The sequence below is a fragment of the Acanthochromis polyacanthus genome, chromosome 19 (assembly GCF_021347895.1).
Source record: "Acanthochromis polyacanthus isolate Apoly-LR-REF ecotype Palm Island chromosome 19, KAUST_Apoly_ChrSc, whole genome shotgun sequence".
Classification (NCBI taxonomy): domain Eukaryota; kingdom Metazoa; phylum Chordata; class Actinopteri; family Pomacentridae; genus Acanthochromis; species Acanthochromis polyacanthus.
Window position 1 is genome coordinate 2,601,493 of NC_067131.1, and position 12,241 is coordinate 2,613,733.

A 12,241-nucleotide genomic window follows, 5' to 3' on the forward strand; every position below is an offset into this window, starting at 1 on the left:
GCTGAAAATCTGTTGATTTATTCTGTTTTTATAGTCAGTCGCTCTGATAAATGGTGTATTTTTTGGTGATTTTTTTTAAAAAGATAAGCCTTTTGAACCTGTAAGTGGGTGGTGGGGGTGCAGAAGCTTAATAAGAATAGAAGTTTGGTTTTATGGCAGTTGTCAATAAAGTTGTTTTTTTTTTTATTCAATCATAGTGAATGAAGTTTATAATTCATGTGGTGCCACAAAAGCATCCATATCTGTATCTTTATTAAAGTGAATTAGTGCTGAATCGCCCTCATGCTTGAATCACACATCAGTATTTGCTTAATTTTACGTATGATTAATGGTGATGAAGATGCAAAAAGATAGAAATATGTGGCAAAAAAGAGCATGCTGTCAATGTTTTATAGACTCCCCACAAAATTCCACAGCTTACGCTTTTAGGGAGCTCACATCTTATTTAGAAAAGACAAACACTGACCTGACCTCCTGCTGTCCACACCCTGATTTTAATTTCTGTAGAAATGATTTATAGATAAAATAACCGGATGAGGAGGAATGATTCTGGCATTTTTTGTTGTTGTTGTTTTGAATGAATTAACTCACACTTCCACAGCTGCCTTTGAACTAATTAATCAAAGTGCAGTTAATTTACATTTTTAAGGCTGCAGAGGCGCTTATATTTCCTAGCTGGATGAATTTGAGATGACCTACAGTGCAGGCCACTAATCTAGACAAGGAAAAAGGCTGCAAACCGTACGTATATGGGTACTTGTACTTTAAGTTTTGGCCTTCACATCATGTGTCGTATATTTTTCAGGCATGCTGGGCAGCTCTCGTTTCAGCGGCTCGTCCCTGAACTACAGCACCCTGCTGCTGGAGGAGGACGTGGGGCTGCTGTACGTGGGAGGAAGAGGATCCGTCTACGCTCTCAACACCTCCAACATCTCCACACCTGCAAACCTCAGCGTGAGTCCAGGCACTTTTTTGAAAGACGCAGCAAAACAAAAAACCCGTTTGACAAGTTTTCCTCCCGTCTCCTGAGTGTCGAAGGAGGAGAGACTAATAATAGCCGCAAGCAGATTGAACAAATTCCATTGTGTTGGTCCAATTTTATGGATATGGGATTAAATGCAGCAGGCGTTTATTCAGGGGTTACTGAAGAGTCAGAAATCGGTGACGCAGCCAGAAAATGAAGTGAGCCGTCTCTCCTCCTGTTATCGCACACGTACACACACTTGTTTTCTTCCCTTTATCTCCCCATTTCCTGTCTGTCTGCGGAGCTTTTTATTTATCTCTTTGTCCCTCTTTATTTATCGAGCTAACTGAGTCATCCTTATTGCCCTCCCATTGTTTGCAGATTGATTGGGATGCTTCCCCCGAGCAGAAGAAGCAGTGTCTGAGCAAAGGCAGAGACAATCAGGTACAAGGATGCGGCTTCACTCATTTTCTTTCCAGGAAAAGCCAAGGTCTTTATTTATCGAGGTATTATCGGAGAACACGATGAAGCCTTTCTGATGTGTAGTTTGCTTATGACAGCAGCAGAGCAGGTAATCCTTTCAGCTTCTTCATCAAGCAAGAAGAAAGAAAGGAGCTTTTAACCCTCGTGTCGTCTTGTGGTTCAAAATTGACCCGGTTTAAGCCATAAGAACCCACGGTGACACCATTTAAACAAGCATTTTGAGTGCCCCAGTCTCTTCCTTGTAAAGCTTTATGTCTGACCTTAACTTATTAAGTCCTTTAAGGAAAAGTGGTCTGGGTTCTTATGGTTTAAAGTTTGAAAATGTGGAAAAAATTTAATATTTTAAGAAATATTATATATAAATATATATAATAGGATTATTTTTTAGAGTTTTACTAATTTTTTGATATTATTTACAAAATTTTCTTGCCAAATTTGGGGGATTTAAAAAAAAAAAAAAACTTTAAGGAATTATTGGGTTTTCTTCCTGAAGATTTTGCAAATTTTCAGAAATTTGGGGAATTTTTCTGCTGAGTTTTTGGATTTTTTTCAGACAAGGAAACAATATTTTTTGGTGCCCGTAAATGAGGATAACAGGAGGGTTAAAATAATTCACACAGACTTTTTAACTATATGCATAAAACAGCCTGACTGGTCTGTGCTTCCTCCATCTTTCCCGTTATTCTAGAGCCAGAAATAACTTGTTTTTTCCTCTGTTTTCTGCAGACAGAATGTTACAACCACATCCGTTTTCTGCAGCGATACAACGAGACTCACCTGTACGTCTGTGGAACCAACGCCTTCAAACCTCTCTGTGCTTATATAGTAAGAACCCGGGTTATTTAACATTTTCTTTCAGAAACACTCGCAGTTAAACTAATGATTCTGTAATTTTCTTCCTGAAGGTTTTGCAAATTTTCAGAAATTAGGCGATTTTTTTTTTTTTTTTTTTTTTTTTTTTTTTTGCAGAATTTTTTGATTTTTTTCAGACAAGGAAACAATATTTTTGGTGCCTATAAATGAAGACAACGGGAGGGTTAAAAACTCAGTTCATTCAGGGTTTTTTCTGACTCTTAAAACAAGTTTTTTAAAACTTGATGATGGACATTGAGATGGATGGAGTCTTGTTTAGCTCTGCCTGTTCACCATTTACAATCTTCAGTTTCCCTCTGAGCACAGATTTTTGACATACATTTCAACTGATGTTATGTTTTCTCATAATTGTCATGACTGTTTGGACAAGACGTACAAGCGTAGACTTTGACTGTGCTGACATTTTCCCATTTAATCCTTGAATGCCATATCGAATCATTTGATAAAACAAGAAAAAAGTCATGATTTCCACCGCAGAGTCTCAGCATTCACAAAAAAAAAGTACATTGTCTGCTGTAGCCTGGAGCAAAGCTTTTCAGTAAATGATTAATTGAGTGTCGTCTCTACTCTTTCTGTAAGGATGCAGAGCGGTTCAGCTTCTCCTCCGGGTTTGAGGAGGGCAGAGACAGATGTCCATATGACCCGGCAAAGGGATACACCGGCCTCCTCGTAGGTACGTTTTACAAAACGTCTTTAATCATTTCTAGAAGCCCTGCAGTGCACTGGTAAGGTCAAAGCAGTACATAGAAATGGGAAGATTAAATGGAAGTTTGGAGATCCTGTACCAGATATTGCTCAGATAAATTACAAGAATACTAAATATATAAAGCAAAGGTGTCCAACATGCGGCCCGCGGGCCAAACCCGGTCCTCCAGAGGGTCCAATCCGGCCCTCAAAGTGTAAAAATTCCAGAGAAGACATTAACTGCAGATTGTAAATTAGTAAAACTATAAATTTAAAATCATTTCTATACCATGACAAGTTGTTTGGATCAGAAAGTAAAATACTGGATTGTTCATTGTTCTTTTGTGTCTCATTTTTGTAGTATTGTCTTGTTTTTGTTGTTTTTTTGGTCTGATTTTTGTCATTTGTCTCATGTTTTTGTCGTTTTGTTTTGCTTTATTTCTTGTTTTGTTTCTTGCTTTTGTCATTTGCGGTCTCATTTGTGCAATTTTTCATCTTGCTTTTGTCGTTTGTCCATTTTTTTTGTCCCTTTGTAACTTTTTTCTCTATTTTTTGTCTTTTGTTTTGTTTTGTGTCTTTTCTCTCAATTTTGTCTCATTTTTGTCATTTTACATCTCATTTTTATAATGTCTTGTTTTTTGTCTGACTTTTGTCATTTTGATTTGAAATGTAATTTTATTTTATGTTTTGTTGAAAAAATTCCTTAAATGTGAACATTTTCAGAGTGTACTTTTTTGCACTAAAACAAAGAAAAAATGTGGACTTGTGGTTATTTATAGGTCATTATGCTGTGATTTTACTGATCACTTGAGATCAAATTGGGCTGAATGTGGAACCTGAACTAAAATGAGTTTGACACCTCTGATATAAAGTGTATAGGGAGTTTTAGCTAACAGCAGAGCTTAATGGAAGATCAATAAGTGTGATGCATTTAGTAAGAAGTAATAACTAAGACTCACAATGATGCAAGCTCCACAACATGAGACTCAAGAGGAAGCTTGGCATGACAAAGGACACAATATTGATTATATCATGCTGATGTCATGGTCATCAATCAATCATGCATGGCAAACAATGTGTAAAAACTTCAACTAAGACGCTCAGAATGCATTGTCAACCAAGATGGTGAGTTCAGAGCCGGGCTAGCGGCGCTGTGGGGCTATAATTAGGCTCAGCAGTGCTTTGAACAAATGCTAACGTCGTCATTAAGTGTGTGTGAGGATTCATCATGCAGATCATGGTTCATCCAGGAGGACAAAGGAAACCAGACGTGCTTTAGATGCTATAGATGCTAATACGCACTCACAATGATGCCTGGATTCTGAAGTCTGAAATTACTGGAGCTTTAGTGGAACTTTAAATGTGTTCTTGCACTCATTGGCTGAGATTTCAAGAGAGAGATGGAGGATAAATGTCAATAAAGACATGAAAGAAGCAAAGGATTAACTCGTTGTGCCTGAATCTTGGGTTTTTGTATCATAAATGGAGATTTTCCCAACAGACATTGACCAAAATTCAGGAAATTAAGTTTTAAATACTCAAAATCTCCCCCTTAATGTTCAGATTTAATCCTTCTCTTGCCTGCTCTGTAGAAGGATTGATTGCTTCATCCTGCTTGACGACCAACGTGCGCATGAGGAATGGTTACAACAATCAACTGTTCAGACATACATGCAGGCTTGTTGTATAAAGACCCTCTCTGAGAAATCTCAATTACTTTATGCAGCATCTGCAATACAGCAAATTAAGACCCAGGAGAGCTCCTCAAACGCTCTCCTGATTCAACAGCTTAAGCAGACTGTGATGTTCGTCTAATTACCGTTACAAATATTCCAACCGCACGGACTGATGGGTCACAGTTTGCCTTCTTACTCTGCAGTATTCCAACTGCTTCCATTTACATCTGATTAAACTCTGATGTCTCAACATATTTCTCTCCTAATGCATCCTCCGCCGACACATTTGTGCGCCCCGTTAATCAGACGGTGAGATGTTCACGGCTTCTCAGTACGAGTTTCGCAGCTCGCCAGATGTGCGGAGGAACTTCCCCTTCCCCACGCTGAGGACGGAGGAGGCTCCCACCCGGTGGCTTCTGGGTAAATATAATCCATAAATATGTCAAGAATCCCCTTTTTGGAAGATTTCTCCTTTTGTTGCTTTTCAGACTCAAATCATGGTCAATTCTATTTGACTTTTTTTTTTTTTTTTGGACAAGAATTAACCCAAAAAAAGACTCTTTAATGCCAGTCAAACAAAAATCTACAAAGTAATGTCATTTAATGAAAAATGGAAAGAAATTGTGAATGTCTAAGTACTTACCACCTTTAAAGTGACTCTCCTGATTCAAAACAGGTGTAGCCAATTGGTGCTAAAAGTGACACAGTTAGTGGAATGGAGATCATCTCAGTGCAGCAAATCTGTCCTCAAGTGATTGTAGTGTAAAGACACCTGTATCTGAAAGGTCTAGTCATTGGGGAATCAGATCTCCTGGATGTAAGCTACACCATGAAGACAAAAAAAAGAAAATGCTCAGACCACATTTATGAAAAGGTTTAATAGTTTAAGTCGGGGTGGATACGCGAAAACTTCAAGGTCACCAAATATCTGCTGGAGTCCAGTTAAATCTGTCGTGAAATAACAGAAGGAATATGACCTATGTGTAACTCTGCCTAAAGCAAACCATCCTTAACCTTTTGATGCACAACATGGGTCAAAAGTGACCCATGTTTAGTGGGAAATGGGTATCTCTTAGATCCACGTTTATCATTGAAGGGTTTAAAGCTTAGTCTGTGCAAGAAAAAGTCTAGCGATGGAGGCCACGAAGACACCTATGAAGGAGTTAGAAGCTGGTATTCACCATTCCTCACGGTGGGGGTGGTGTGTTTGTGATGTGTTTGGTGTCTGCCAATCACAGCGTCTAGTCTTTCTTGATGGATTTAACTGTACTCCAAGGACTACTCGGTGACCTGGGAATGTTCTTGTCCGTCCACTGACTCGTGCTTTTAAATAACATTTTCACACAGCCGTTGGAAGTGTTCTTTTGTCTTCATGGTGTAGTTATATCCAGGATTCACTAGTGAGTGGACCTTTTAGAAACGGCTGTCTTCATACTACAATCACCTGAAGCGAATTGACGGCACTCATATTTCACTAACCGTGTGACTACTAGCAATAAGTGGCTGCAACTGTGCTGAATTTTCCATTACATTTTGCATATTTTGTTGAATTAATGTCACTTTGTAGAAATCTGCTTTCACTTTGACATGAAAGAGTCTTTTGTTTTGGTAAATTCTTGTCAATGAAGCTAGTTTAGATTGACCATTGCTCAATAATGGAAGAATACTGTTTATATGCTCTGTGGCTGCAGGTTTAATACTGTATATTTCCACTTATAGTCGACTACTGAATAGACCGAACTGTTTTCTTTTTAAATCTTGTTAGCTGTTTTGTTGTTACTACAAAAATCTCATTCACTTTGAGATTAAGAATAAAAAAAAATTGCACCGCACTGCAGCTCTAACAGGCTCTGCTGGCTGTGTTGATTCCATCATACTTAAAAGCTCCGTCTTTAGTTTCCAAGGCGACACTTCCTATTCTGCTAATAGGTCTGTGTTTGGACATCTGTGTGTGTGTGTGTGTGTGTGTGTGTGTCTGCACAGAGGCAGATTTCGTGGGCTCAGTGCTGCTGAAGGAGAGCATCAACAGCTCTATCGGCGACGATGACAAGATTTACTTCTTCTTCACTGAGAGGAGCCAAGAGCAGGTCGCCTACCCGAGCCAGACCAAGGTGTCCAGGGTTGCTCGAGTCTGCAAGGTCAGAGAGAGCAGCTAACGGAATCACTAGTAGCCATAATCACATCAATGCTTTGGAAAGCTGATTCCATAAAAACGACGGCTCTACTTTCCCTGCAAGGTCGTGGAAATAAAGGGTCGAAATCAAAGAAATCGAGGAAAGTCACCAGTCATTCAAAGTGTAATAATAGTGAGATTATTTAATATGTTATGTCAGAATGAAATAGAAATGGATTTACAGTGGACTTTTCTGTTCTTGCCTTCTCCTCTTTCGGTAGTTTCAGTGCTGTAGGGTGTCTAATCACCGTTTCTACACTGAATTCTCTCTGTTGCCAGGCAGACTACCTCCACCTCCAATGGCAAACCCTCTCCTTCATTTTATTGCCATATTGCCCTCTTTCCCCTCCTCCTGTTCCTCTTTCTTCCTCTCACCTCATTTCACTTGCGATCAGCATCCGTGGTCCAGACAGCATGCCCGGCAACCATGGCTAGAAGTCTGTACGTCTCTCTTTCTTCCTTCCTCTCCTTTCTTTTAGCCTTGCAAAATGGTGATTACCTCCACAGTGAGCTGTTGTGTGGAAGTTGTCAGCTCTCGGAGTCAAAAAAAGTGACTGAAAGACTCAGCGGGTGCAGTGATGCAGTTGTATTCCACTTCGTGCAAGCCCGTTGAAAAGGATTTCTGTGCATGTACGAGAGAGAAAAGAACCGAACAGAAAACCTATTGAGCAGCACCTTTGGAATCAGGTTTTAGAATCTGAACCGTGCAAAAGTTGGAGGCAACAATGTGCTCTTAATATAATGACACCAGAACTCTATTAGTTTACAGCCCCTTTGGAGACATTTTTTGGCTCGCTCTGTCCGTCCGTCCGTCCATATATAGGCGCTAGGGCTGGACCCAAATATCCCAAATATTCGCTTGCTACGACACTATCCGGATATTAATTTTGGTATCTGAATATTCGCCCCCCCCGTTGGACGTCACCGGGCGGAAAGAATATGCAGCGTTACTGTCTTCCCTCCGCCTTCTGCCCACATCAGCTCATCTCGTCCTGTGATCACATAGACATGGTGATCACATAGACATGTACACATATGTCTATAACATATACACATATGCCGATGTGATCACCCCCTCCTCCCCCCAGACGAAAATATTCGGAGCTCGTCTCTTCCCTGCCCCTTCGGCACATATCAGCTCATCCCGCCGTGTTCTTTGGCTCATTTCGGCTCCTCCATTCGTGTTTGTTTCCACCACCCAAATGGCCGGGTGGCTGCCGACTCTGACGTCACGCTTCACTTCGTTGCATAAACACAAGACAAGATGCTGAAGACCGGTGTTTGGGAATTCTTCAGTTTAACTAAAGACTAAACGAGGGCAAAATGTGGACCCAGGAGACCAGACGAACGGATCCGAATATTCGGCCCGTCTCCGCTGTCCCCCCCCCCCCCCTCCATCGGACATTACGGGGCAGAACGAATATCCGGATCTTCGTCTTTAATAGGGCCCGAATATTCGGAGGCCAGAAACCTCTATTCGGGCCAGCCCTAATAGGCGCAGTATCTCCTTCAGAGGAGTCCTCGGTGTCTTGGTGGCCTTCCTCATTAGTCTCTTTCTTGCACAGTGACTCACCTACATATTTTATGGACGATCTGCTTCTATTTCTTAATGATGGATACAGTTTGAAATCAGGTTTTAAGATCTAAACAAAATTAACTGAACCGTACAAAACGCTTTATGTGGAGGTAACATTATATTCGTACCGTAATAACATTAAAACTCTTATTACTTCACAGCCCCTTGGGAGACATTTCTGGCTCCCTCCATCCATTCATAGACGACTTTTTGACATTCAGGCGCAGCAGCTCCTTCAGAGGAGTCATAGGTGTCTTGGTGGCCTCCCTCACTCGTCTCTTTCTTGCAAAATGACTCATGTTTTATTGACTTCTACTTCTTAATGATGGATTCAGGTTGGCATCAGGTTTAAACATCTAAACAGAATGAGCTGAACCGTACAAAGCTCTCTATGTGGAGGTAACAATGTACTCTTAACGTAATGACACCAAAACTCTCTTCTTATTACTTTGCAGCCCCTTTGGAGACATTTCTGGCTCCATCCATCCATTTAAAGACGGCTTTTTGACATTCAGGTGCAGGTGCAGATTTGCAAGAAGCTTCATTATGCTCTTATTCAGGCATGACAGGACATTTTGGGAGAAAGCCTCAAAGCTTGCACGATATTCAGCACCTGAGGCGAGAGAGAGAGAGCGAGCGGTGTCGCTGCTGGATATCAGCAGTCAATCAAGGAGGGCGAAAAGTAATATCAAGACAGAAAAGCTCTCTTCCTTCAGAGGCTGCGTCAGAGATGGATTTTAAAATGTATTTTTGCCGTCCCTGCTGTAATTAATGCTTCTCCCAGTAAGTCCAGTAGAATTTCATCATTTATTAGATGAAAAATTCTGCGCGCAAACGTTGAATGACAGGACATCAAGTCGGGACTTTCGTTTAATTCCACTTTCCTCGCATGCTGCTGGATATTCATTTATTCATCCGTGCAGTTGGCATGAATAAAAATCCAAAACATCTAGGGGTGGCTTGATTACTTTTTTTGGTGGCAGAAAGTATTTTTAATTTCTACTTCTGTAGCCCTGAGTGCAGCATGAGGGGAATTTCATTGGCTTATCTGTCATGGGAGCAGGCACTTAAAATTTACTCATTCTTGGTGTTTCATGGTTTATTTAACTGACTGAATTGCTTCACTTTGTGCTGCTGCAGCCTTTATGTTCAATTTATACTCATGCCCTACTAGAAACGTCTATATATCACAACCAATATCGCACACGTTCTTAAAAGAAATCCAGTTTTTGCCCTGGTAACGTGTCCCTGTACTGTTTTTATATGATGAAAGAAGCATCATGATGAAAATAAGCAGTCAATCACATGACTATCTATCTTGAAAATGCCATGTACCAATGACTAACCAATGGTTTTGGTTAGTTTTACTTCCTGTTTTATTTTGACATCCTTTCCTTCCATTTTTCCTTCCTCCCTTTGTCACTTTTCCCTAATTTTTTATCTGTGTGTTTGCGTACTTCATGTCCATCTCCCCGTTACCTGTCTGGTTCTCCTTCTGTTCTCCATCTGATTTTGTGCTTTTAGTTTTTTAAATCCTCTTTTGTCTCTGGGTTCCACTTCCTGTTTACCACCTGCTTTCCCCAGCAGCTTGCCATGTCTTTGGATTAAGTTGGATGTGTTTTCTTTTTCTTATGGACTTACTATCCTTGGATGACCAGCTGCCTTTTGTTTGTTTCACCAAATACCCTTCCAGTAAGTTTTTTTTTTAATTAAAGTTAATTATTTCTTGGGTCTTGTTCCTGGTAACCCTGCAACACTTCTGGGTTTTTAAACCTAAGGAGCTGTCTGAGGTTTGTTGTCAGCTTTTGCAGGGTGGAGCTGTCCGTGTGGTTATTCTTCTTCAGAAAGGGTTTCCAGTTTGAACATGTATGGCTGAATTACTCCAGTAGTTTTGGTTGAGCTGTCTGAGAGGTGAGCTGGTGTGCTGGAGTTGCACTGATAGAGGAGGAGTGGTTGGATCGAGGTATAAGAGTTAATTAGATCTGGACTTTGTAGATGAAACAAGAGTGTAGCGTTACATGTAAGCAATTTTTAAGGCCAGAATGATTTATTTTATTTAGAAAACTTATAAATATATAAATCTGATATATAGAGATGAGTTTTTAGAAGTTAAATCAATGACCAGAGAGGAGCTTTTGCACTCACTAGCCAAATGAAATTCAGCCTCTGTGTTTTGGATGGCATTTGACTGTTTCGAGCTACCGTTTGAATTCACAATATCTCATATTTTAAGCTTCATAAACCACTTTACGATGCCAATATCACACCAGCAGCAACAGTTGTTCCCTAGTTTGTAATAAGAGTGGATACACAGCAAACACTAGTTTCATACCTTTTTCTTCATCTAAAGGAGAATATAATTGTCGAATCATGAAATGCTGCATACCGTTTTCACTACAAGAGTTCAGTTAGCAAAAAGTGTTTTTCAGTTAAAGGCTTTTAACACAGATTATTGATCATCCTGTTTCTTCCTTTGGGTTTTTGTTCTCTACTCTGCAGCTACACGTCTTTATATTTGCCTTTTCATTAGATTAAAATAAGAAACTTTATTGATTCCTCACTGGGAAAATTTACAGCAAATTGATAATGAGGCCAAGAAGCAAGGCAAGAAATGCTAAAGGGCTGAAAATAAAGATTATGTTGCACCTTAAGTATATTAATGCACATTTTTTTGTCACAAAAACTGATTATGCAACTGCAGGAAGTGAGATAATCCATATGTGCCGACGTTTTGCCTTCTCTCTGTGTCCAAAAGAAGTCGTTTCTGGAAATAAGGTCTGGACTCCTCTCTTCATTAGTGAGCTGTCAGAGTGTAATAACTCAGCCTGAACTAGGCCACAGCAGCAGCAGCACATGCAGATGTCAGGCCGGTCCCCAGCTCAGCCCGACACCACGCTGGTTGGAGGCAGATCCTCAGATAGCGAAGGCCCTGGCAGTCGCCTCTGGCCCGAACCCACTGAAGACTTGCCATTTTTGAGCTGCCTAACCAGCCGTCCTCTTCTGTTTCTCACTTCCCGGCCAGACTGCGTGTACTTCCACGCCAGTCGTGACCCATTTTATCAGAGAGGGGACACGATGACATGAAAACAAGATCTTTTTTTTGCAACAGAGAAGCAAAAATCTGTACCTCTGAGCCAGTTTGGTGCTCCATATATCTCCAGCTAGATGGGGAAAAAAACTACAGATTGTACAGCGTCTTTGTAAGTGCATGTAGGGTTAATGTCCCCACAGGCATGTATTTATGGCACTACGCTTCAATTCTTCACTCTTGAATTTAACCCATGACTGCTCACTGACCCCGGCATCGCTTTGACTGACATAAATTGTAATCTCCCCGTGCATCCCTTTAGCTCATTCCACTAAAACAACCTGGTATCCTCTCAGTGAGAAATGTATTTAGTTGTTTTCTCAGTGGCATCCATCTTAACTCTGCTTTACTAACATCTCTCTCTCTTTCGCTGAGCTCTCTGGAGGTTTTCTCCAGCGAAAAAGAATGAACTCAGAGCAGCGGATGCATTTGTCTGCAGTCCTTTCCCTCTCTTTGTCTTTCTTCTCTGACCAGAAAACTGAGTTAGTATTATTGATGGGAAGTGTCGCTAATGTTTCAGATATGCACGTCTGATGTGGATTCGAGCTACTCTCCCTTTTTGTGTGGGAGGTCGAAGCCAGGCGGAGGGCTTTGATGAACGACAGATGTCCCCCAAAGACATAAACAAAGAAGGATGAGGCACAGTGAATCAGGCAAACAAAGAGAAAAGGAGTCACCGGCTCTTTCTTTTCCCCTTTCTCGTCTAAATGAGGTGTGCTAAATT

The 12,241-nt window shown here is 40.7% G+C and overlaps 1 protein-coding gene across 1 annotated transcript in view; it reads left to right on the forward strand.

The window, feature by feature from the left end:
- The window catches only part of sema4gb (sema domain, immunoglobulin domain (Ig), transmembrane domain (TM) and short cytoplasmic domain, (semaphorin) 4Gb), a 64,282-nt gene that overhangs the window by 35,099 nt on the left and 16,942 nt on the right, over positions 1-12,241 (forward strand). The window contains exons 3-8 of the mRNA XM_051939894.1: positions 806-954; positions 1,346-1,408; positions 2,174-2,272; positions 2,900-2,993; positions 4,987-5,100; positions 6,664-6,818. Coding sequence (XP_051795854.1) covers positions 806-954; positions 1,346-1,408; positions 2,174-2,272; positions 2,900-2,993; positions 4,987-5,100; positions 6,664-6,818 — 674 coding nt within the window. The remainder of the gene's footprint in view (positions 1-805; positions 955-1,345; positions 1,409-2,173; positions 2,273-2,899; positions 2,994-4,986; positions 5,101-6,663; positions 6,819-12,241) is intronic.